The sequence below is a fragment of the Notothenia rossii genome, assembly GCF_949606895.1.
Source record: "Notothenia rossii genome assembly, chromosome: 5".
Taxonomy (NCBI): Eukaryota; Metazoa; Chordata; class Actinopteri; order Perciformes; family Nototheniidae; genus Notothenia; species Notothenia rossii.
In genome coordinates, this window is record NC_136903.1 from 38123381 (window position 1) to 38149625 (window position 26245).

Below are 26245 nucleotides of genomic sequence, written 5' to 3' on the forward strand. Positions count from 1 at the left end.
TTCACTAAGGTAATGAAAGAAACCACTTTGTAACACTGTACGTTTTTGTAACCATGACATAGTGTTATTTATTGAAATGTGTCATGTTTTTTTTCACTAATGTTCGCTTGCACTTTACTAAATGTCAAGGCCAAATGATCAGATAGAAATAAATGACTGCTGGGGAATCGGTCGGCTTTGGAATCACATTATTGGCTTCTGTTCAGAATCTCTGACACGTCTAGAAATAAAGACAAGATCACTACTACACAAAATATAGTCTTATTTTGTATGGAATTTGGCTTTAGTCAAATCATGCATTGTGAGTTCGGCCCCGACAAATTCCAATCAGGATGAACTGACACTACTAATGCGTCTGATCTTTCACCCTCTTTGTTGTCTGACGTGGACATTTACAGAACCAGACATGGGGCAGTACAAACAAGTTTGGAATAATTAATCCGGGTGATGATAAACAAGTTGTTAGGTAACCAGTTGAAAACCAGTAGATCTGGATAGTGGACTTTATCCCCACATGCTGTCAAATATATTGCAATGCAAACCTTCTACAGACAAGTCAACATAAAGGAAATGAAAAGAGATTTGCATTACGATAAGCTAATTGTTTCCCTATACTTGTCGATAAATTATCAGCGACGCAATATGCTATATAATGAATCTAAACTTCCAGTAACTGATGTGGGAGCTGTTACAAATCTGCTCAGTTGGTCACTCATTTGAAACTGTAGACTAGAACATCTGGAGAATAGGCAACCAAATGGTAATCAAAATATTTCTCAAGACAGGATACAAGATGGGGCAGGACAGGACGGGACAAGACTCAAAAGACTTACTTGTCCATGGTTCCAAACAGCCACTTTGGTTCCTTGTTGAAGGGCATTCTCATTACATGAAACTTGGCCATCTTCTCTGCAACTTCTGCTGATATGCTGGGGTCGCTTAACTCACAGGTGTCCAGTTTACGACTCTGTCAACACGATAATATGAATGTAATCTTATTTAAAAGTGCATGAGGATTGTTGTGGTGCATTATGCAAGATTAAATCATTAAAACATTTTAGAGGCAATATTAGAACTGGTAGCAACCCCCATCGGCCTGGATGATGAATATGATTAGGCAACGTTCAGTTTACGGATGTTCTTGCATGATGTAGCAGAATTACATTTTAAAGTCTTACAAACCTGTACTGTAAACTGGACCATGGTCTTGACATACATGGACATTGTGCGTTTTTTCACGAAATTTCTTTAAGTTAAATGGTATAAACCAAGGTCAAAATGTTATTCTTTCATTAGATGAATTAATTATGTAACATGGTAATGTATAGGAGATGTTATCGGGTTTATTTATTCTCCCTGAACATCGATTACTGTTGCATCATTGAGCCATAAACAACACACATGCAAAACATGTTGTTTCATTCATTCCCATACTTCTTCACATGCCTAACCATATCTAAGCTCTCTATCTCAAATCCTAACCCTACACATATTCGCAACCTCTTTTTATACTGAAGATCATTTATAAATGGGCAATATAACTACGGCCAGGTCATCTAAATAAAAAAAAAGATGAACACCAAGGGGTTTGGGTATGGATTTTGTAATGCCTTTCAATACCCATTTTTTTTAAATAAAAAAATAAGCCATGTCAAGAATATTATGAAAGTGAAACACTAAATACTTTTTAGTTCGGCCCTACACATACAACACCATATAAATAAACAAAATTATGCCTAATTGCCTCAACAAAATGTAATAATTGAATCTATTCCAGAACAAAGGGGTGTTTGTCCACCCCTGTTCAAAAGGTTCCCACAGTATATAGAGATGAAGATATGTGTACATGAACAACAACGTGGCGACTTACAGGGACATACTGCTCCAGCCGGCCCTGAGGGAAAATGCCATATAGTTTAGGTCCAAGCTCCCTCTCTGCCAAGATAGCAAACATCACACTCTCCAACACCATGGCCTCCGCCCCCTGAAAACACACAATAAGACACTTATCAGCAACGTTAAAGTTATGAGAGACACCATCAGTGTGGTGGAATGGAAATTAGACAAAGAGCTTTGTTCACCATGTCCTAAACAAAGAGTAAGGGATTACGTCACTAATGAAGCACGTGTCTTGTCAACAACTGACTGTCACAGTGCTTGGTTCGTGAAAAGGTAATGTGTATATTTGGACAATTAAGCTTTGTGCATGACCCTTCACATGGTTAGTCTGCATTCAGAATTGAATGGAAATAAGGTGGTGGGGAGAAAGATGAGTTAGTTGTGTCTACCAGAATCTTCCTTAAAGCTTCAAGGAGGCCCACTTAGGCATTTAAAAAAAAGCTGAAGTAGAGAGTACAGCCTTATGATTCTCCCTTTATCTTAGAGACGCACAAAAGTCACACACCAACACACATAGCCTGGAGCCCAACGGGGGCTCAAGGTTAACTGGGAAACCTTCTCTCATACCAACACAAACACATGCCCTGGAGCCTGGAGGACTAAAGCTGTGTGCTGGCTTCTCATCGACCCCATTCTTATCCACTCCATTGTGTAGGGAAGACAGAAAACCAGGCTTCTCACCAACTAGGCAAGAGGCCATTAGCAGAGGACAGATTTAAACTGTGGGAAAACTGAAACTCCCAAAGGTAAAGTTGTATTTCATATGGCTTTTCTGGGGGCAATGAAGAGAGAAATAGGTTCATTGATCAAGTTGAGAGAAGTTAAGAGTACATTGGAGGAGTGTTATACCAAAGTAAATGATCACTTTTTAGTTCTATTCACACGAAGAATACTAGCTAGAAAGCTATCAAGCATTTAACTAGCAAAACATTCTGTCATTTGAATTTGAATTCGTTGACCAGATATTTTGACAAAAGGCCTGCTTAAATCCTTCTACAGATAAGTTTCATTTAGGCTAACTGTAAAAACTGCCTCCATATCAGCTCTTCCTCTATAAAAAAAAACATGTAAACAAATTATTGCTGATATAGCTAAGCCTGCTAAAGTATACAGTTAACATTTCTTGGGGGGTCAAACTATGCTAATCAAGTTGCTTTCAGGTTATGCGAAGGGCTTTAGTATGCATGGCCCCATCATACAGTTTTTCTTCAGGGTTTAGGTTTTCTGGCTGATGCTGCAATCTACTGCATTTAAATGTAAGCATTACTGGCTGCAATAGATGCTAGAATAGCATATTGCAATCTCAACCCTTTTAAGTGAATAACCTTAAGACACATTACTGCAGAGAGAGATTTGGAGCTGATCACTGGGGTCTTTACCAGGGAATTTGCTTCATACTAATTGTCCAGCAGGAAGCCAGTTCAAAGGAAACAATACCGCCTGCCTCCAAGATTACCGTACTTATTATTTCTACAACAAGACTGTACTGCACCCCATACAGAGACGCTAAATACTGACATCTTACTCTGGATCTCTGTTGTGATGAAGTTAGAAATACACCTCTCTCTGAATAAAAGGTCAAAATTAAATGAAGAGTTCTTATTTATTTCGTTTTCCAAGTAGCAGCTATCAGTGCTAACAGCAGTAACTGCTGTATGAGCGCACTGCAGAGCAGCGGTTAATAGCATAGATTACATCTTGTAGTTAGCATAATTTGAAACTTTAATCACACCGCATTATGAGAGAATGTGTGTCAACGCAAGGTTCATCATTAGCCTCTGTGCTAACTGAAGCCTAGGGTACGGGGAAAGGATGCTTCTTTCTTCGTTTCTCTTCTTTGTTCATCAAAAAAAGAAGAAGCTCAAATCCCAATACTCAAGAAGTTGCTGGAAGCAGAAGCATATAACAATTACTTGTTCTCTGCAACTGCACGTTCATATTCCATAAATCAATTTGAGGTGATTAAGACGAACAAACTGGAATTCTCTAACATGGTACGTCCAAGGTTATTAATAGCATAAGTTTTATTCAGTATAGATCCCAGCGTGATTGAATATTCATCTTGACAGACAGGCTGCCAGACAACAAGCCATCTGCCAGTCTGTGTAAAATAGAGCATAGACTTATCAGGTGTATCATTTCTCTGACAATATGAATCAGTGAGGATGTTTTCAGTTAGTGTGGTTGTAGCGACCCAGATCTGCAGCATCTAGCTTATGGACAAAGCTCCCGTATTTACAGAGGTTTAGTTGGCCTTTACAAGTCAGTGTGCGTATTTTAAGTGTGCTCCTGTAAAGTGCAGTTTAAATTTAGCCTCAGGGATTAAGACAAATGGGCCACAACAAAAGCTATAGACGACACAATGCCTGGGAATTTGTAGTGATGATCAAAGCTACTGTGAGACTGCATTGATATTTAACAGGTTTAATATAATTATTTATAATTAATTAATCAAAGATTTAAATGACAACAACCTACCAATGTGATAATTATGCTAAAAAAAAAGATATTTTCCTCATGATCTCAAACAGCACACTTCAAAACAAGGAAAAAAGTACCGGACTCTCATGGGAAATAACTTTTGAAATTAGTGTGTAAAGTAGATATTGCACTTTATCGTCATTTGGTGCCAGAGTCGGCACAGCATTGATCAGGGGGCGGAGCCACTGTATTGACATCCCGCCCACAAGCTCTGAGCGTCAGCAGAGCAAGGCAAAAGCTTGTTAGCATGAGATAACCACATCAGTCAATCATCAGAAATGATACACTAGAAACACTCGAACATTCTTTATCGTGATGAGACAGAAACAATCTATGGGAAAAATGGATTTGACATTGACCTAGTTCTTTTTGTTTTGTCTATGTTCCGTGGACTTGTACTATTAATATTATGTCGTCCATCTTCATTCACAGTCTATCTATGGTATGACCCCATAGTAAGAAGCTGATTGAGAAGTTCTTCATTCAAATGTCTGAATGCACAAGGCCATTCACCCTTGTTGTTTGGAGGCTGTAACACCCATTGACTGGCCTCTAGCAACCTCTGTTTCATTTCCTCTGACCTATTTTAAATGTCACCGTTTGTTTTTGCTGTGTTTGATTTTTATGGACTTTCCCAGACAGGTCTTCCATCGGTTAAAAGTTAATTATCAACATTAGATTTCAAGCCAAGATCCATGTACTGACAAGAATTTCGACATCCCTAAAAAGCACCTCGGTCACACTATTTCCTGTTTTCTGACAGGAAACAGAAACTTCCTCTACTAAAGCTAAATGCACTTTTTGAATGAATACCTGGAGAGGTGCCAGATGGCTCCATGGCACTGCTTACGTAGGTATATTTGATAACTTCATTTTAATAGGAGGTACTGATCTTACTGTGGGTTTTGTATGTCCTCTCTGGAAATGTGATTACATTTGAATCTGAATTGTTAGACTGGTCCCATATCAGTGTCTCTGAGATAGTTAGCATCTGGCCTTGGAGTGATACAGCAGGTGCATTGTGCCGCCCACAGCTGCTGCCTTAACCTCAATACTTATCTGCTCTAAGTCAATAAACATGTGAAGATAGATGACTAAATACAGACTGAACTGAGATGAACCCAGGTGACACTGATATTTAAATGTGTAAAATATCTGTATATCTTTGGGTTGATGAGACAGTTCTGCATTAGCCCTGTGCTAACTGAAGGCTGGATTAGAAGGGAGGCAGGCTTCCGATTCAGCGGTGCTAACAGTATAACAGGCTGATGACCTCATCTCATCACATGACGGGGAGCTTTGATTCAGCCGCAGTCGAAGGGTCAAGGGTCCCCATGAGTGACACGGTGAAGAAATTTCTAGGTCACTGGGAATGAGGCTTGTCAGTTCTTCCGGCTGCCAGCAGTGAAACATTTGGGTGTTTATTTATTAGCTTTGTGTATTTGTATGTCCTAAATTGATATCTTAGAAAATTCTAATTTAAACATTTGAGATGAATTGCTTTAAAAAATAGTATTGTCTTTATTTAAGTAAAATACTGGAGGAGTTTTTTTATGGATATCTATTAGTTACATTTTACCCTTGTCACCTGTTGTGGGTCTTGTAGGGATAATGTGTGGAATTTTTCAAAACACAGCAATAAAGGCTGTTATCTCAAAACGATCTTTTTACTCATACCTTGAACTGGAATTCTCCTTTAAGTACATCCGAAAAAACGTTCCAGTTTAATTCCTATCTATATTCTGAAGGTTATTACGTAGGCTTTGCTTATTATCCTTTACAGTCTGATTGTGTCTCAGTTTAAAAGTCCCATGTCATGCTTTTCCGGTTCTTACCCGTCCCCTTGTGTGTTATGAAGCTTTTTCTGCATGTAAACGGTCTGCAGAGTCAGAAACCCTCAAAGTACACCCTGTAGCGAGTAAAACTCTAACACAGAAAATACCTGTCTATGCTGCCCCAGAACGCCTCGTTGGAGATTTCTCATTTTCCATAGTTTTCTTCCTGGGTTCTGTGACGTGTGAATACCCAAATCAGCAACAAATGACTGGATTGGGCCAAATGGACCAATCCGTGGAGCACCTCACACACCAGGATCCCTTGGCTAACTAACAGGGAGTCCCCATTGACTTGCATAGAGCTCCCTGAACGCTGGTAATAGACGAGTTGGGATAGCGGCGAAATGCTCTCCGCAGACCCATTCTCACAGCGTTATAAACCTTTTTCTTACTCAATATCAAGCCACACTTATTGTTTTTACTTCGGCTGTGAGTGTTTGTGTGTGCTCAGGATGAGTTTCGCTTGTTCTCGCTGTATCGCCGACCCGGAAACCTGTCTGCTCCTCACAGCAGCGGCGAGCAGCAACGAGCCTCACAACGCCCCGACCAATCAGAGCACACTGGGCTCACAGGGGCAGGAGCTCCAACAAGCCGTGTAGGACAGAGAGTGAATACCTGGTGAATACACATACTATACAGAGATGCTGTATGAGAAACCAATGTGATTTTGGAAAATTGCACAATTTAAATCTATTCTAGTAGACCTCAACAATGGAATTATGATCAGTAGAAATGGCCATGACATGGGACCTTTAATCCTAAAGATGGTGACAAATAATGTCTTATAACTATTTTCTGATTCACAGAGAGATACAAAGGAATATCCCAAATTATTTTTGTAAAAACCTTTGACTTTAATGTCAAGAAAGTGAAACATTGTCGCATATTTGAGGAAAAATTTTCAGAATACATGCTTTGCTGTTTTTATTGTTAGTTTCATGATAATATCTGGTAGTTAAAATGTGTCCACTATTCACCTGGAGCGTCTCCTATTAAAGTTTTGGCAGGTAACACTAGAGAGGAAGCAAGAGGAAGTTAGATTTGCTAACTCTTTCCCATTAAAAGTTACTAGCAGCATTAGCTCTAAGAGTTGCTAGGTTGGCCATCCAATCATTTTCATTCAATCCATTGTAGTACAAATACAGGTTTATTGATGTTGCCAGGATGTAAAAAGAATTGCAACAAATATAACAAAAAAAACGGAAGGAAATCAGTTACTAGCGTGTTTAAAGTTCCAAACCTCTCATGGATACAAAGGCTCAACCTTCTCAGTAGTGGTGGAATGTAACTATTATAGATACTATATAGGACATTTACCCAAGTACTGTACTTTTTTTCTCACACCTCACTACATATTGAAGTCAAATATTGTACTTTGTACTACATTTATTTAACACTCATAGTTACTAGCTATTTCTTACATATAAAACATAACATTTTTGATGTGATACCGGTACTGTACTGTAAAGTACCTGCAATTGTCTTAACATTGACCAAATACAACATTACATGTTCTTACATGTATTTGTAAGCAATACAAACTGAATAATATAATATTATTGTATGATATAATACTTTGAAAAGAGCCATTGTGCATAATACTTTTGATACTTTAAGTACATTATTATTCTATACTCCTCGCTGAACTAACATTTTGAATTCATGACTTAAATGGAGTATTTTTGGACCAAAGTATTTCTACTTTTACTGAAGTAAAGGATATGCTTCTCACGTCAAATCCAACCTAAACCACTGCTGCCCAAAGCCCAGCCAACAAAGAGGTTCACGTGAGTGAAAAAAAAAAACTTAGGGAAGGAAAAATGAACATTTTCACACATCATCAGGGGAACATGGGCAGGTGAGTAGTGTGGTGACAGGATGGCAAACACTCTGGTCGGAGGAGCAGTGTATGGTGGCACCATCAACAGGTACTTACTTGGAAGAGATTTTCTTTGTTTGACTGTCGGGAATCCCCTTTATTACAGGACATCTATCAACAAAAGAAAGAGGAAAGAACTATCCATGAATACATGTAAAGCTGTCCATGAGTGTCAACATCCAAACCTAGAGAGGCCTGCAGTGCAGACAGTACGAGTTCAAGTCTTTAGGACATGATGGTGCAGAGGATTGGTCAGAATAATCTCTGCCTCCCTAAATCAGAATCAACCAGAATACTTTATTCATTCCGATTCTGAATACCTGCTTACTAAACAGACCAACAAGATAGAGATCAGCGGAGGATAAAACCACGTTCTACCACCTGACTCAACACCTGCTGTTGGATGAGTGGATTAAAGCTAAAGAGGCTAAACATATGTATTTGTTGAATCATTCAATATGCTATTAAAATATCTTCATTGCTGAGAAACACAGACTCTAGTGCAGTTAGGCTTTGTTCAATCATTAGTAGCTGTGCACTCTCACAACGTCATAGAGTCCTTGATCCCATTAGCTTTTTGATTAGACATTACTAATTCTTGAGAGGCGGTTCTGTCCTGATGGAGATGGCTGCAGTTACCTTGGTGAAGGACACCGTGCTTCAGCTCGCTCGGACATCCCTAGCAATAAAAGCTGCAGTTCACTTTTATTACACAGCCTTTTAAGCTAATGTGGGTATCATAGAGCAAATGTTAAGGCTGAGAAAGCAGCGAGACAGCAGCACTTTGTTTGGTCTCTTTTTTATTTATCTCTGCGGGGCTTAAACAAACAGCATGTGCTGAGGACACCCACTGAACCGCCAGCAGGAGATTAGAACGAGCTGATTTCAGGAGTTTTCAGGTTCTTGAACTCTTGTCGCTCAATATTTGAAAGTGAAATCAATGCACTGGGACTAGTCTTTGGGGTAGTTCTGTTACTCTTAGCAATATTGGGATCTTGAACCCTGTACACACCAGACATATCATCTGAGGCGCTATCTCCAAAAAGAGACAGGCCAAACTGTACTCTCAGTTCTTTATATTTTCTGGTGAGCAGGCTGCAAATGTACCAATTGCTCCTCAGGCTCCTGTTTTAGGTAGTTTATACAACTTCTTGAATCACGAGGCAGGGGTTTAGAGAAGGAAAAAGACAGACAGGAGATGTTTCAGCCCTTTTGTTTTCCCTCCATACTGTGTGTTCCCGGCACTGTCAGCCACGGGGGTGCTACATGAGTGTGTGTTACGTCTTTGTATTAGGCTGAGATTTCAGTGATCTCATACTGTACCGTGTTTTTTGGTGGGTTCACATTGGGAACAAGAGTGCCCAAGGCACGCTCCTTTGGGAAGCCTACGGCAAAGAACACATGCATGTACAGCCATGGGGGTACATCATTATGTACAACAATGGCTAACACGCACACACACCAACATAAGCCACACACCAACATAAGCGACACACACACACACACACACACACACACACACACACACACACACACACACACACACACACACACACACACACACACACACACACACACACACACACACACACACACACACACACACACACACACACACACACACACACACACACACACACACACACACACACACACACACACACACACACACACACACACACACACACACACACACACACACACACACACACACACACACACACACACCTCTCTCTGGAGGTGGGCACTGTCAAATCACATGGTTCCAAGTATTATCTTTGTTTTCTCTGATTATTAACTCAAGCTTTGACCCCACTTAATGAGTCATATCTGTGTCAAGTCAAACATTCTTACAATGAATTTCAAAAACAAACAGCGTATGACTTTACTTTTGTGTGCAGTATCAACACTCATCCTCATTCAGAGCAGTAAACATTTAGACTGATAACTCCACAATACCTCAGCAGACTAGTTTCTAAGATACAACACATTATTGTGAAGGGTTTGGCTTACTTGTACCTCTCTGTTTGCACAGTAAAACAACAGGCTTTGTCAAAGACAGTGATAAGAGATGTGTTTCCCACCTGCAGGATGGCCCCATAGAGGCGCAGCAGGACGCTCCGCGGCTCGTCCCCGACAGAGAGCTGGCTGTCGGGGAGGCTGCACAGGAAGAGCTTGTTGCTCAGACCACCCCTGCAGGACAGACGGGAATAGGATTGTTCATTGCAGGTAGATAAGGCGTCCAATGGATGTTTGAAAGATATATCTTCTCATTTTTATACTCCTAAAATAAGCCTAATAAAAACCATTCTAAAATGGAGCAACTTTCACCAAATCCAATTTTCCCCTGGATAAATAGAATATTCTAATTCTGATTGATTAATACAGTTTAAGAAAATGATACATTTGAAAATAAATCAATCCAATTTTATTTAAATAGCCATACATCACAAGTTACCCATGGGTCTCTGGTGGCTTTTCAGTATGTAAAGCATGACACCATAAACCCCTGCAGCAAACAAGAAAAAATCCCAAAGACCGTGGGGAAAAAATTGATCAGATCCTGGTCTATGGGCTTCGATTTGTCTCGTAAATATTTGTGTGAACATAAAAAAAAATTGTGTGTAAATATGTGATTTGTAAATGGAAAACACCATCCACAAATGCATTTAAAAGATGTGCATGCAAACTCACAAATAAATGTGCAAATACGCTAAATATTTAAAGTTTGTCTCAAAACTCTGTGTAAAAAGACCAAGCAGAGATTTGAGATCCACAAGCACATTTTTGGTTGACAAATACAAAATGGATTCACAAATGCCTGATTGAAAGTTGTCAATGTTAAAGAGATATTCACAAATTCCTTTTGTTTATTTGTATATTAAATTATAGTATTCACAAATCTTTTTTTTTTATCTGTGAAAATATTTTTGCGTATTTGCAGATCCGTTTTACATTGGCAAATGTATTTGTGAGTTTGCAAATCTTTTAAATGCATTTGTGGATGGTGTTTTACATTTACAAATCACATATTTACACGCAAATTATTGTCAAATTGACAAATCTAAGCCCATACTGGTCCGATGTAGGAAACGTGTAGAACTACAATCGCAATTACCTAGTTCAATTAATGCCTATTAAAACTCAGCATAAAGTGGTTATATGGTACAACATACACGTTTATGAGGCTTAAAACAGCAGCTTAAAAAAAAAAAAAAAGGAAACAATGATTGGCCACCCAGTGTTTCCAAACACCATTTGAAAAAGGGGAAGTCCAGCTTAGGGCAGAAATAACTTTGAACGATGCTATGACATGAATTAACTGGTACAATTCCAGTTAGAACGCAAACATATTTAACAACATATAATTGCACATTTCTATATACCCAAACTCTTTCTAAATCTGCACAGCCCTCCACAAAATATATTATAATGCAGATTGTCATATAAAAATTGCATTTTGTATATTTATATTTGGTGTTAATAATTGTCTTTTTTTAACGTTAAAGGCCATGTAATGCATCTAACACAGGTGTTTTTTAACATGTAGTTTAGATATCACCAGAATAAAAATAAATAAAAATGTTTAAAGTTTCGTCATAATTAAATGACATATACGTTAAAAACCGATGTTGGTTCCGAAGTTTGCCGAGTACGCCCCCGATCATTCCCGAACGAGCGGTGACGTCACACGTGGCAAACATTGCCATTTGATCAAATCAGTCCGAATGGCAAGCAACGCGATAACTTCAGACAGCGACAGCGACAGCGATCATTCAAGCTCAGATTCGGTGGGTTATCTGGATACAGTTACAGAAGTAGAGAGTCAACCAGCTAGCCTTTCACTTCAAGGCATCTTGCCTTATAAGTACGAGCCTCCTGCCCAGCAATCGAACAACGAGGCAGAAACTTGTGAAAGAGAAGCGGATTCCGCAGCCGGCGAGACTCGAGTCGGCAATACTGAATGGTAAATTCTGTTTTATTTAATTTGACCTGCACTAAATGTCGATCTTAATTTGTCATCTGTTCCTCACACGTCCGGCAGATATTGTTTTGTTTTTTAATGTTCTGTACAATATTCAGGTGTACATGTCAATGCTGTGAAAGCATGCCCCACTGCAGATGAATGTGTATGCTGCAGAGAGATCTGGCAGGTGATGGAACAAATAGACAGTTTGCAACCTACTGACCAGATAGCAGAGTCCTGCATCGGGTCGGGTATCCGCGGGTACCCGACGGGTGACCCGCAAAAAAGGTGATTTGCGGGTGGTATTTTTTCAAACGCTTTTTTCCGGGTTCGCTTCTGGGTAAAACAAAGATGATGCGGGTCCGGTTGCGGGTGTTGCATAATAAATATATTTAAACAATAATAATTTAGTTTAATGTTTAAATCCTCAGACCTCTCCTCCGCGTTACCGAGCATAATCATAACCTCTGCAGTGCATCTATCTGCTGCTGAGCGCACCACATTCTGAATGGCTGAGGTGAAGCTCTCTATAGGGGAGAATACAGCATTTTCAATAACTCTTCCTCAAGAGCGAAATCCAACGTCTGGGAGGCTTTTGGTGTCATCCTAGATGGAGAAAATAAACAACATCCCAGGCTTTTTGAGCCAAATATGCAACTGCGTGTGTTAATAATTGCACGTTGTCACTGCTTATAGGCCTATATATGCGGGTTCGGGTCGGGTTGCGGATCATGTGCCGGCGGGTCGGGTCGGGTTGCAGAACTAATTGGCAATATGTGCGGGTAGCGGGGCGGGTTCGGTACTGCACGTCACGGGTGCGGGGCGGGAGCGGGTCTTGAAAATCAGACCCGTGCAGGACTCTGCCAGATAGAAGACACCGACGAGAAACCAAGGTGCATTATTAGCCACCCAGGCTTTAGAGAAGGCTGTCTCAGTGTTTGGACACTGAAAATAGCGTATCTTCAATACAAACAACAACACAGAGCAGTTGATGGCCCACTACACCAGTAAGTAAATATTGATTGACCCAACTGCCTATTGCAGCTTTGCTTTCATATAATACTTTTAGTCGCTACAGATATGGTACACTTTTAAAGATACCATTAAACTCTTTCAAGCAGTCAAAAACAGCTTGGCTTTTATTTTTTCTGTGTATGCAAGTTCAATGTATGCTTGGGAAAAGAAACAACTACACATGTGAGGAAATATATAAGAGGTCTATGATTCTGTCAAGCAGTCATGTAAAACCTCATATTTATTTTGTACAAGTAAAATACAAATATCATGTTATAAGCCAATTTGTAACCATTGCTACATAATAGTACTACATAACATTTTATTTTTCTCCAAATATATTTATAATCTGTATACTTTTTTTTCATTAGGAAGTATCGATATACAGCTTATCGACAGTTTGTACGTTGGTGCTGGGGTGTACTCGGCCCAAAAATCAGAATCCCGCTGCCTGCATGTGCTGTAACCGAGATACGGAAGACTTACCCTGAACCGGGAGGCCGCTATCAGGGATTTCAATGGCCAAATCTGTAATTTGACATAAGTCATGCAGCTGAACTGGTTAAAATGGTTTCGCATGATGTAAATAATTTACAAAGTACATCATTTACAATATTATTTTTCCAAAGAAACATGTAAATAAAACAACATTTTCCAAATCGCAAATTTGTAAGATTGTATTAATTTACTGTTTGATAAATAAAAAAGGGTTCTTTTGTTAATTTTTCACTTGTAACATTTTATCTTTATTGCAGTGTACATTAGTCTATTTTGGTATATGTGCGAGCCCACAAATAATTAAAAGTGGTAAAAATAATAAAGATATTCAGACGTAATTCATTTTTGGCCTTACTTATTTCACTTCAACTTTTATATATTTCAGTCACTAGGCAAGTTCACTGTACTCTGGTGACATTTAGCTCAAGCTGGCATAACACCTGTAGTAACTTAATTCTGACCCGAGTTTTGTGCACAATCTTCCAGCACCCATGATCAATGTTTATAGCAATCAGGAAACATTCACAGCTCACAATTACACATCGCTTCCCCATCATGAATTGTTAGATAAAAAAAGTTTAGCGAGGTCCGGTTACACATATGTTGAGCGAAAATAGCGGAAGGATACAAAACAAACAATCCAGACGGGGCTGGTGTTTGCCACGTGTGACGTCACACAGCTGGGTTAATGGCTGGCAAGCTTTTTGCTACCGGAGCGGAATAACACGGGAAAGTGGCACACATTTCATGTTATTTGGGGGGTATTTATGGAAAGAATCATTGATGTTGATATGTCAAATGAAACAGTGGAAAGTGATGAAGCGATTTATTAACACAGAATAACATTTATTTTGGACATTACATGGACTTTAAATAGCTTCTTTTTTTAAATTGTTATATTTTGGACCTTCTCTTAGAAGTTATTTCCCCATGTTGTTTTATGTTTGCACTTTGCACCACCATACACCAAGGCATTTCTTTAAACGTAAACTGGATACTGAAAGGGATTCTATTGTCATAGTTTCCTGTGTAGCAGCTAAGGATCACATCACTGCACAAATGTATTATTCAGCCTCTAACGGTGAGACTGTGTAATCACTCCAACCAAATGGGCCTATTTTCACCAAACAAGCGCGTGCACACTGTACCGTATGATGGTGATGTGGAAGTGTTCCTCGGCCAGGCTCTTCCAGGCTCCATGGAGGAACTCCCGGCACCACAGATAAGCCTTGCGGCGGGTCTCCAAGTCGGGCAGCTCGAGCTGAACCAGCGCCTTGCAGTCCCCCTCGGTGTCGCCCTGAACCTGCAGGGCGTTTTCGGTCACCAGCAGACCCAGAGACAAGGAGGGGGAAGAAGATACTCCGTTGATAAATTTAGTTTTCATACTGCTTTTTAGTAATAAAACGCAAATTCTGACCCCCTCTGAGCGACTAAGCTGATCGTTATCCTCTGGCTGGTGTCGCAGGAGGATTTATTTCCGTTATCCGCAACAATTATTTTCTCTCAGTGGATGTATAAAGGACAGAGGGTTGTAGTTCTCCTTATTTTTCGTTGGAAAAATGCGAAGCTCTGTGGAGAGGTCTGATAAACAGTCTGCAGCAGGCTCCGTTTCTGGCAATGTATGAATAAAGTGTGAGGAGGGACGCGTTGATGTAAAGGAAGAGTACGCAGGGCGGGGTCACATGACGCGTAGGGGGCATACTCTTCCCTCATTGGTCGGCTCGGACACGTCCCCGAGGCACCAAAACAAACCATATGGTGACTACCAGTGTAGACGTACCGTTATAGAGAACCGCAGTGACGCGTCGCAAACCCGGAAGTAAGTTAGCATTTTTAGCACTTCCGGTTCCTTCTTCAAAAAGCAATGCATTTTTTCCATAGGGTTTTGGAAAATAGCTCGAAATAAGGTCTGTGGTTGACACAAATTTAAGAGATGAATCACGTTTTGTTCTACGACATTAAATACATCAGCAGTGACCCCACTGGGGATTTTTGAAGAGTTTACGTCTCTGAAAAACGATGGTTGTTACCGAGTGGCTGAATAGGACTACAGAAATTGTCGAGGCCGTTGTACGTCATTACGCCGAACACGTAAACACTCCCGCTAAGTTTGTTTTCCCCTGTGTTCTGCTTGAAAGCAAGTACCTGCCTATCTTTAGTATCTGTATATCTATATCTGACCATTAGAATCTGTATTTTTGAAATTGTCGTTTTTAACACCGTAGTTTTACAAATTATAGAATAATTAATTACCAGTGTTTTCCAATTTTACTCGGCAGTTCGTTTCGTTAGCTAACGTTAGCTAAAGCTAGCGCTACTAGTTAGCTACTGCTACACAATGGTTTGTTGCTTTGCTCCGGGTTGCAGCCACAGGTCTTCGCATGAAACGTGCTTGTTCTATCGTCTCCCGGCCAATGTTTTCCAAAGGAGAGTCTGGATTCCGGCCATGAGGTAAGCTGACGTTACATTTTTGTCCATGTCACGGTGAAATGTAAATTATGGGTAGTGACTGTATCGCCGTTTTAGAGATGGCGCTGCTGAAAAGACCGCAACATAAGTAAAGTTAATGAATACATCCTATTAAAACCTGTGTGGCTTATATGATAAGTCTAATTAGTACAAGCAGCATAACGTTTCACCATGTAACTAAAGATTGTAGTCAGGGAAATCAGTTTGACATATTGAACCAGTGTTTCCCACAGATCTGAAATATACTTGGGGGGGAAGGTGCCAGGGGTGGGGGGGCTGCAAGCGGACCGCGGGGCGGGCTCTGTGACGTGCAACACATGTGACAAACAACACGTTTTAACAACATGTTTATTCATTAACTTTACATTACTGTATGGTGTAGTGCCGAGAGATAGGGAGTCAGAGGCGGTGCATCGAAGGTGCAAAGTTGTCTTTAATAGAGAGCTGCAAAGGACATGTTGTCGGGTCGCAGCCCGGGACGACAAGAGGAAGAGCCAGGAGGGCACACAATATATATAAGGAACACACAACAGGTCCGTGTGGAAACAAAACCCCAATTGTAGTTCCATGTGTGAATTATGAACCAGTGTATCAATACGTGGTCACCACAATGGCAATATTCATTTTGTACAAAGATGGCACTGTTTGTCAGAGCACTTAATCCGTCTGGGTTTGTTGAAGAACAGCTCCAACGCCTGTGTGTATGGGAACGCCTCTGGTGCTGGTCCACTGACTGCTATCCGCATGCAGCCAGGTGCTCCCCTTTCAATCGGTTTCTCATGTCAGTTTTCACCTGTAAAACAGACAGTTTGTTTTAAATGAACTATACAGAATGCCATGCAAGACACTTACCCTGTTCATCGTAGAAAAATCCCTCTTGCAGTTTACACTGGAGACAGGGATGACCAACCCCGCTGAAGAGAGAAGGCTGAGGTATGGGTATATTTCTGCCCATTCGTCTTTCTCACTGGCCAGGAGCTGCATGATCTCAGCTTGTGTCTTGTCCTTCAGAGATTAGCCAAGGCAGGGCAAATGAGTATACAGTATAATTGAAACATTTACAGATGTCAAAACAAGCTATTCTAACCGTCAAGTTCATATTAATTTAGGTATTTACCAACCTTAAATGTTCCTTCAAGAACATGCTGCTTGTAGGAGGTCCACCCTTGGATAACTGTGGCATCCTGCCCTGGGATGAATTTGTTGGCAAGGGTCTGCAACATTGAAATGTTGGTTAAATCATTGGAGGTAACTGCCTTTGGACCCAGGACACTGAAGGCCCCCAGCTAGAGCCTCCAGAAAAACGCGGGCAAAAATCCTTTATTATGCGGGCTAAATTCCTTGATTATGCGGGCTAAAATCCTTGATTATGCGATCAAATATGCGGGGTTTTTATGTGATTTTATGCGGTGAAATTGCGGGAAGTTGCGAAATATGCAGAAAGTTGCGGAATATGCTAAATATGCGGGGAAAAAGTATAACAATTTTTTTAAATATTGGGCTGTCTTATTTATTCTCTCTCACACACAACCTGCCACTAACGTTAAACCCCTTTACTATTCAATTAAACACATTTAATGTTTATTTATTGTAAAAGCAATTGGGCTATTTTAATCTCACACACACACACACACACACACACACACACACACACACACACACACACACACACACACACACACACACACACACACACACTTCTCCGCCTCATTCCGTTTTCATTTACTCGTTCGTTATCTGACCAGCTTCAATCTTGTAGGCTACTCACTTCGTTTCTTGTAGCCCTCGAAAGGGTTCTGGAGGTTGATGCCTCGCTGAACGTGAGTTGTTTGGCTTTCTTGTCCGCAGCAGCAGAAAGCATTTTCGAATGTTTGAATGAATCAAAGTGGGTCGTCCCCGTCGATTTTCTCTTATGCTCCAACACACAGTTGCACGGGGTGCAGAATAGTTTCCCCCCACTTTTTGCCCGGTCTTTAGTAGAAATTTTCGTCGGTATATGAGATGGATTCAATTTTTTCATCTTGGTGTTTTCTCTATCGTGTGAGTTCCACACGTTCACTCCATATGTGGAAAAATGCGGGGATTATGCGGCCTTTTGATAAATATGCGGCCTTTTAAAAATCTGCGCCATTTTGCTAATTATGCGGTAAATTCTGCGATCGCAGAATCGCGTTTTTCTGGAGGATCTACCCAGCACTTCAATATGCTGGAACCTGCTCTCAATGTTGCTCTCCAGGCTGCAGATGTAAGGTTTGAGGACCTGGAATGATATTATACATTTTTCAGTTCAAGAAAAATAAATATTGGAATGTAAAAGTAAGAAGGGATGTATTTACATCTCTGACAAATCTGGCCCACATATCTTCCCGGGGGCGCTCCAGAATTCCGTGTCCCCTCCTGATCCTCTCCTCCTCTCCGGCAATGCAAAACGCCCCAAGTCCACCTGGGTTGTCCAAGTCTTGGTGTAGGCGAGCAAGGAAAGTTCCGGGGGGTGGGGTCTCGCCTGCCTCCAGAATTCTCCTCAGAGTAACAAGTGTGACTGGCACCTAAATGTGGAAAAAGACAACAATATAATAGGATGGATAATGCAAATAACTGGGAGCATCAAATGCATTTCTTTGTAATCTACCTGCTCCTTTATGTGGAGAAAGTTCACATCAGCTCTCTGAAACACCTTGGACAGCATTGCAATGTGGGGCAGCACATCTGCCTGAAGGTAGAGGGCAGCCACAAAGCGGTATGTGGCACAGAAGGTGTATAGACCTTTGGCCACTGGGCACTTCCTTGTGCTCGCTTCTTCCGCCAGAGCAGCCAGCACAGCTGTAAGGTTCCTCTGGAGGTTTTGAACGGCTAGGTGCTGCGATAGCCACCTTGTATCTTTCACCTCCTAACAACAAGTAGAAACACTGGTAAGTAAAATATATGTAAATAATGACACCACAATAGTATTATGAAAATAGATGAAAACACTAGGGCCGGGAATTTAACGCGTTAATTAAGATTAATTAATGACACAAAAATTAACGCGTAAAAAAAATTTACGCATTTTAATCGCACTTGTTTTTGCACCGCGGAACGTTTCTCACTGGATGAGTTTCAGGGGTACCGATTATACTGGAGCACCAACTAACGTTCATGACTTCAAACAACAACAAACCACAGTGAACAATAGTCAAACGTGAACGAAGAAGCTGATGAGACCGCTTTGGGTGGCCCCGTGGATGGGACATTTTGTTTTAAAAAACGGACGGATGGAAGCATCGATAAGAGCACGGTTGTTTGCAAATTATGCAAAAAGGAATTTGCATATCACCGCAGCACATCCAGGCTCAAGTATCACCTCAATGCAAAACATATAGCAGCTAGCGTGGACGTTAGCCCGACTCGGAGTACAAGGACCCACATCCAATTCGCGTTGATCAAACAGTGGCCTATGCAACAGAGAGATTTTATTTTTCATCAGGATATTGGAAGAATAGGCGGGATTGAGGTCAATCACTGGCACTTTTTTATTTTATTTTAAATGGTACACTTTATGTTGAACTATTTATTACGTTGTTGGTGCAACTGGCACTTTATGTTGAACTGTTTATTGTTTTGGCCAAGGTTATTGAGAGAGTTGGACTGAAATTGATTACATTTTTTAAATCAACTGTTGGTAAAGTCTGTTATGGCCTCTGAAGCAACAGAGAGATGTTTTCGAATAGTCAGGGTTTCCAATGTTCTGAATGTACTTGAAAGTATTGTGTCTTACTTAAAAAACAAAGTGTTATAGTTTACAGAAGGTCTACCTACCTATAGGCTACCTGAATCTCTGAAATGTACTATATTCCTAAATATGCTATTGCTACACTTTATGGCAAAAATTGCACTTTTCTGTTGGTCTTGGTTAAGTACCACCTTGAAAAAAATAAACAATGTTTTGTTGCTTAAGCTTATGTATTCAGTCATTATTCAATGGTATACTAAAATCCATGTGAAAAAAATTGCTTCTCACTGTTCTCAGGTCAAATATTTATATGTGATTAAAAATGCGATTAATTGCGATTAATTAATTACAAAGCCTGTAATTAATTAGATTAATTTTTTTAATCGAGTCCCGGCCCTAGAAAACACACCTTGACTTTCAAGTCGTTCAGACCAAGAGTGGTAGCGGCAGCACTCAGTGTGGCTGACCTATTTGCACTATTTCGGAAGAATAGGTGCAGTTCCTGCAGGTGGTTCCTGAAGTTTGCCATATACCTGACAGCATTTGAGGCATCTTTGCATGCCAGTGCTAGTCTGTGAGCAGCACACGCTACAGAAACCAGCTTTGGAAAACTGTCTGTGAGCTGCTTTGCCACTCCATTCAGACGGCCTAAGTTTAAGAATTAAATGCAGCGTGGAGGGCGTCATTTTGTTTCCTTTCATAACAGCTGACAATACACATTTCACACAATCCATTAGATTTAAGAATAAACTCCATACCCGTCATCACTGCTGCACCGTCTGTGCCGAGTCCGTAGAGCCTGTCTACCGGGAGATCCTTCTTCTGTAGTACACTCTTGATGGCAGCTACAACGCTGTCAGCTTTCCCATCTTCCAGAGTTACCAGGTCAAGGAAGTGGTTGAAAACATAACCCTCTTTATCCAGGTGTCTAAAATAAAAATGTATAGGTTTTCACACATATTAATAAATATTAAGTTTAACTAGGCCTACATCTTTATTTAAATGCACATCATTCCTTTAAAAAATACCCCACCTAACATGTAAATCCAACTGGCGGTTTACAGATACATCTGTGGTTTCATCAACCTCTAGGCTGATTGCTTGAGATAACCTTATCTCTTCCAAAATAGGCGACTCTACTATCTCTGCAAGGATCTCCAGCATTTCATCCACTATTCTGTGTGATTGATAATTGTTTCTTTGATCCACCTGAGAAAAAGAGATCATTTAACATTTAGCTGGTTAAAGTTCTTAGTTTCACAAGCATCATTTTGTACTAGGTTTACCTTCAGCTTTTCAAAGTAATCACAACCCAAAAGCTGAGCTAAACTTAAGAGCTTAGGGTAGTTGGTGTGGTGAGCAATCTCGTTCTTTACTAGCCAGTAAAGACATTTGAATCCACCTATGACGGCCTCATGCTCCATAATAACTGTGGGCTCAAAAGCCTGCATCACTGAGTAGCCTAGACCAAGGGCAAAGACATAATTCATTATATGAGCCAAACATGGTTGATAGGTTGCAGAAATTAGCTTTAGATTAAAAAATGATATACCTGATGCAAGTGAGACCTGATGCTTTACACTATATTGATGAAATGTAACATTTGTGATATTGGGCTATATAAATAAACATTGATTGATTGATTGATTGATTGATTGATTGATGAGGCTCTGAGGAGATGTGGCGCTCGATATAATCCTTGCGGAAAACAAGAATCCCAACTTCTATGAAAGCCCGTTTTAAGGGGCCTTTCTTTATTGGAGGCTTGTGTTGCCTGCAGATTCGGCAAAACATTCCTTTTTAAAAAGAAAAACGTGTCAAAAAATAAGTTTTATTACAAATATGAACTTGCAAATGCCATTCATACCATGCTGGGTGAGGTAGAGCTAATTCTTGAACTGTGGCATTTTGAGCCAATCAGGGTTCCATCCTGAGTGGCGATGCTTGGAATCTGAAAATAATGCATTGGTATTACTGCATTTAAATGGTAGAGTTCTCCTTGCTATTATACTATGTCTGTGAATGTGATGCTTGGAACTGTGTTGCTTGTTCACCTGCACCTGCTTGTACCACACTGGGACCTGCTGCTGCTATCACACTGGGACCTGCACCTGCTTCTACACTGGGACCTGCTGCTGCTTTTACCACACTGGGACCTGCTGCCTCTCCCTCAGTACTCTGACTAGTTGTGCCAGCATCTTCACTGACCACCGGCTAGAATTGAAAACAAGCTTGAATCTAGTTTGGTCTCTGCATTGCAACTAACTGTTGACTGCAATTGTATAATTTCAGGTCAAATGATCCGACATATATCATTATTGAGACTTATGCATTTATTATTGCCATTGCAAGCAAAATGCTAACATTGGCTAAGTTACCTGTGGTCTCTCCTCCTCTCCTCGTCTCTCCTCCTCATCCTCATGCCGTATTCTCTTAAAATATTTTTGAATACTCATATCTGAGGAGTAATGCAGGGGAAATTAACAGTCTAACCTTAGCTAAAGTTAATCTGTGTCCTTCTAACTGGCATAGCCCGAAGAGAATACAAATTATAATCTTTTTTATATTTAATTTAGCACACGTAACTTGCAAGCAGCAAAGTTGGCCTGATTACGTTAAATACACTCTTAGTTGCCACTAACTTCAAATAATTCGAATCTCCTACCAAAGTCAGAAAACAACAACACAATAAGGAGAAAATAGTTACTTTACCTTAGTGTCCGCGTCTTCTAAATTAACGTCGTCTTCTCTGTTTCTCGTTTCCCTCCACGTGATGGCAGCACGAACAGGAGGTGTCGAGCGAGGGATCATACACTAGTTAATCGATCGCAGAGCGAACAGGGGGGGATTATTGTCCCCTAGTTAATCAACAGCAGAGCGAAGAGGCACAGGAGACGTAGAGCGAGGGCTCATTGTCCATTAGTTAATCACTCGCAGATGGCGTCGCTCGCGGACAGATACATTTTTTTTTAAAAAGGTCCGAAATATACTTGGGCGGGCCTTAATATACCTGGGCGGCCCGCCCAAGTATTAACATTGTGTGGGAAACACTGTGAACTAATAACAAATCACCTCTGGCTGGCAGAGAACTCTGCTCCATAGCTTCTCTTGGACGTAAAATCACATGTACATTTTACATTTATATTAAATGTAATATTCCATCCCTCACATACTTTTGTATATATAATAACTTATATTTTGTTTTTCTTGTTATGCTGCTGCAACACAAACATTTCCCAAATTGGGATCAATACAGTAATATCTTATCTTAATTAATTAAGAAATATAGCTATTATAATTAGTGTAGCAGCTGACACCTATTTTCAATATGGATTAATCTACCATTTATTTCTTTAGTTCAATTAGCCTATGTACTGTATGTCTTAATGCTCTTATATGTGACGGTGTGACTTCCATGAAACTAATATTTTATATCTTCCCAACAGACGAGCTGACAGGAAACCTAACACTCTAACAACCACAACATTGCAAAGGCGAGTAAATGTAAATTAAAAACAATTCACAATTTTTTTATTTCTTCTTCTTTCTTGCAGTGAGGTGAAGCTGACCTTGCACTTGGTGCCAGTGAGGATGTTCCTCACGCAGGCTGAATGTTTCTCCTTCCTTACTGACACAGAAGCCCTTGATTTGCAATGCTTCACTAATTGTCATTTCCCTGGCTCCGTAGGGACACTTTACCTCCAGCACAACGGAAGACCCTACCAGACCATCTGGAGATGCCCCCAACAATCCTGATAGGGAGAGCCACAAATCTGACTCATGGACCTGCATCTGAAGAATGCATCTGGCCGCAAAATGTGGCCAGAAATGTGTGTCAACCACAGACCTTATTTCGAGCTATTTTCCAAAATCCTATGGAGAATTTGCATTGGTTTTTCACGAAGGAACCGAAAGAAGTTTACTTCCGGGTTTGAAGACGCGTCACTGCGGTTCTCTATTAAAAGACCAATTCAGATTCTAAACACTGCAGCAGATCACGGATCTTGTTCTTGAATACAAGTAGAAGTACCAGAGTGTATGAATACTCTGCAAGTCCTGCATTAAAAAATGTTACTCAAGTAAAAGTAAGTATTAGCATCAAAATGTACTTAAATTACCAAAAGTAAAAGTAGTCATTGTGCAGATTGGTTTATTTCAGAATAATATATGATATGTTTTATAATGATTGATCATTAAAGTGTTCTCAAAGCTGGTAAAGGTGCAGCTAGTCGTAATGAATTTGTATACTGCAGGGTAGCTTGTGAATTTACTCCAGGTCAGTGCTTGAATAGGAATAAAAAAGGTGCCAGTACTCTAAATCAGCAACGGTTTCAAGTGAATTTATTTATACAGCCCAAAAATAAGTATTTGGCTCAAAGTCATATTGTATATCCTATAATGCTGGTGGGTTTGTCTCTTTACTGAATATTTTAGAATGGCTCACTGTACTTAAACAACATGAGATTAGAGAGGGTGCAGTGGTAAAGTGCTATTTTTATAAGTGGGGAGTGGACCTGACACCCTATGGGGGAGTCCGGGGGCATGCTCACCCGGGAAGATATTTTTTAAATATTGAAGTTAGATGCATCAATCTGGTGCACTTTGAGAGCAACATGAAGAGATATATGGATACCACTCAACATCCATAATGAAACAACTGTAAACAGATTTACTTTTTCTTTATGGATATAAAAGAAAATAAAGCCTGACTCCTACTGGCGGCTGGTTAAATGACTCCTCGTCCCTGAGTACACTCACCATCTTTCAGCAGGAAAGGAGAGAGGGAATCCTTGTCCGGCGACAACCGCTGTCTTTTCGCACTATTATTAAGCCACGCTAACATTTTCGAAATGCTAACGTTATGTGATGTCTTTCTTTTCTGCTCTCTGAGGCGCGTCATAGGTACGCTGGGCATATTTGTTGTCATGCGTCAATCAGGGCTGGACTGGGACAATAAGTCAGGCCGGGAATTATACACCCAGCCAGGCCACTACCAGTTTTTTGTGCCATTTTCCTCGATTTATTTTTCAATATTTACAGCGTTGCTGCCCATAGTGATTGCCCTGTAGTTTAAATGCACTACCCACACTCACAGTGTCACATACTGTATGCAGAAGTATTATTTTAAGCAACACATTAAGTTGACGAAACATTCGAGACAAGTGTAGCTAGTCAGATCCAGTCGTGTCTTAGACGGGGCAGTGATATCATAAACCTGTTAATATACGCATTCAAACACTTTTTCTTTTACCAGCTGTATTCACCTTGCAGGTTGTCAAAACCACATAGGTTGCACCTATGTGATTTTTATCCTGGATAAAGTGTTTAAGTCATCGATGTTTAAAGTTTAACTTTCTTCATATGTCTAATATTATAGTTGACTTTTCATTCAGGAAGTATGACGCTACGCTGTCAGTGTGCTTCTCCATGTTTGTGATTGGTCGAATGCTCCAAATACCACCCCTTTCATGTGAACGCGCACCTAACTAGATAGGACACGGCTGGCTTGAGCAATCCACTTGATAACCCGCGTCGTAGTACAGGTTAGCGAGAGCGCGTATGTTTTGGATTAGACCAACCGGCTAACTCAAACATATCCAGGTTAGGTTGAACCAGCTTCGTAGTACAGGGGGGGTATACTACGAAGCAGGATTTTTGCTTAGCCGGCTAACTTCAGGGAAAACTCGGGGTTTCCGGTCCTATGAAGCTGGTTCTGGTTTTAGCAGGCTAGATCTCCATGGTAACTTATGCTGTGCGGCTAACCTGGGCGGTATACTAAGAAGCAGGATTTTCGTTTAGCAAGATAACTTCTGAGATTTCCGGTACTACGAAGCTGGTTCACTTTTTAGCGGGCTAGATCTCCATGGTGACTTATCCTGGAATCTAGTCTCGGCTCAGAAGCAGGATAGGTTCCAGGATAAGAGATCAACTCAGCGAAAGCACCACGCCTGCTGACCAATCAGAGCTCAGTGTGCGGAGGAAATACAGTTTAAACTGCCGTTGCAGGAAAGACGGCCGGACAAAATCACTGACTGAACGTGAAAATGAATAGAACATCACCTCCCATCTTCAGAGCAATCTGACCGTCTTTCCTGCATTTCCTTTCTCCTGTAATATGACTTGATCGCTTTAAACTCCGCACACTGAGCTCTGATTGGTCAGCAGGCAGTGCTTTCACTGAGTTGAGCTCTTAGCCTGTAACCTAACCTGGTCCCGAACAGGTTAGCCGCACAGCATAAGTTACCATGGAGATCTAGCCTGCTAAAAAGAGAACCAGATTCATGGACCGGAAAGCCTGAGTTTTCCCTGAAGTTAGCCGGCTAAGCGAAAAATCCTGCTTCGTAGTATATACCCCCCAGGTGAGGCTTCATTGCCCGAGCCAAATACTAGATGACCCCGGGCCATCGGGCAGTCGTTAATGTCGAGCCCTGTATGTGACACTTTTATTATGTAAGATAGCAAGGTGTGCATGGCGTGGCAAAAATATGCTGTCA

The 26245-nt window shown here is 40.6% G+C and overlaps 2 protein-coding genes and 1 long non-coding RNA gene across 7 annotated transcripts in view; 1 reads left to right on the forward strand and 2 right to left on the reverse strand.

Annotated features, from left to right (window-relative positions):
* The window catches only part of chka (choline kinase alpha), a 35355-nt gene extending 20152 nt beyond the window's left edge, over window positions 1–15203 (reverse strand). Inside the window, exons 1-5 of one of the 2 annotated variants that reach the window (XM_079681163.1) lie at window positions 14722–15203; window positions 10179–10287; window positions 8152–8205; window positions 1871–1984; window positions 834–967 (exon numbers count right to left, since the gene is read on the reverse strand). In XM_079681163.1, the coding sequence (XP_079537289.1) occupies window positions 834–967; window positions 1871–1984; window positions 8152–8205; window positions 10179–10287; window positions 14722–14957 (647 nt within the window). In that variant the 5' untranslated portion in view covers window positions 14958–15203. Of the gene's footprint in view, window positions 1–833; window positions 968–1870; window positions 1985–8151; window positions 8206–9417; window positions 10099–10178; window positions 10288–14721 lie in introns of those variants that run through there. The other variant, XM_079681164.1, reaches the window with a different exon arrangement.
* Window positions 15204–15374: 171 nt separating this feature from the next.
* Window positions 15375–24466, forward strand: LOC307039276. Of its 2 annotated transcripts, XR_013808193.1 has the most exons (3): window positions 15375–16024; window positions 23198–23245; window positions 23440–24466. It is a non-coding gene; the product is annotated as an uncharacterized lncRNA (long non-coding RNA). The 2 variants fall into 2 exon arrangements; XR_013808192.1 differs by having other exon boundaries at window positions 23198–24466.
* LOC307039273 (zinc finger protein 862-like) lies at window positions 16764–21732 on the reverse strand. Of its 3 annotated transcripts, XM_079681159.1 has the most exons (9): window positions 21038–21341; window positions 20785–20960; window positions 20510–20679; window positions 20161–20399; window positions 18672–18929; window positions 18379–18588; window positions 17164–17256; window positions 16895–17047; window positions 16764–16835 (listed from the first exon to the last, which is right to left on the reverse strand). In XM_079681159.1, exons 1-9 carry the CDS (start codon window positions 21239–21241, stop codon window positions 16779–16781), a joined length of 1560 nt encoding a protein of 519 aa, XP_079537285.1. In that variant the 5' UTR covers window positions 21242–21341; the 3' UTR covers window positions 16764–16778. The 3 variants fall into 3 exon arrangements, with proteins under 3 accessions (XP_079537285.1, XP_079537286.1, XP_079537287.1); XM_079681160.1 differs by lacking the exon at window positions 21038–21341 and adding an exon at window positions 21619–21732 and having other exon boundaries at window positions 16817–17047; XM_079681161.1 differs by lacking the exons at window positions 16764–16835; window positions 16895–17047; window positions 17164–17256 and adding an exon at window positions 18111–18302 and having other exon boundaries at window positions 21038–21256.
* Window positions 24467–26245: the final 1779 nt, after the last annotated feature.

What these genes read in the sequence shown, in the direction of transcription:
- LOC307039273 (XM_079681159.1), bottom strand. Translation starts at nt 21,241, where the DNA reads ATGAATTATGTCTTTGCCCTTGGTCTAGGCTACTCAGTGATGCAGGCT. An exon ending in GGGCCAGATTTGTCAGAGAT is followed by an intron (nt 17,257 to 18,378) that starts GTAAATACATCC and finishes TCAATGTTGCAG; the next exon opens with ACCCTTGCCAACAAATTCAT. An exon ending in TTCTTGAAGGAACATTTAAG is followed by an intron (nt 17,048 to 17,163) that starts GTTGGTAAATAC and finishes TAATCTCTGAAG; the next exon opens with GACAAGACACAAGCTGAGAT.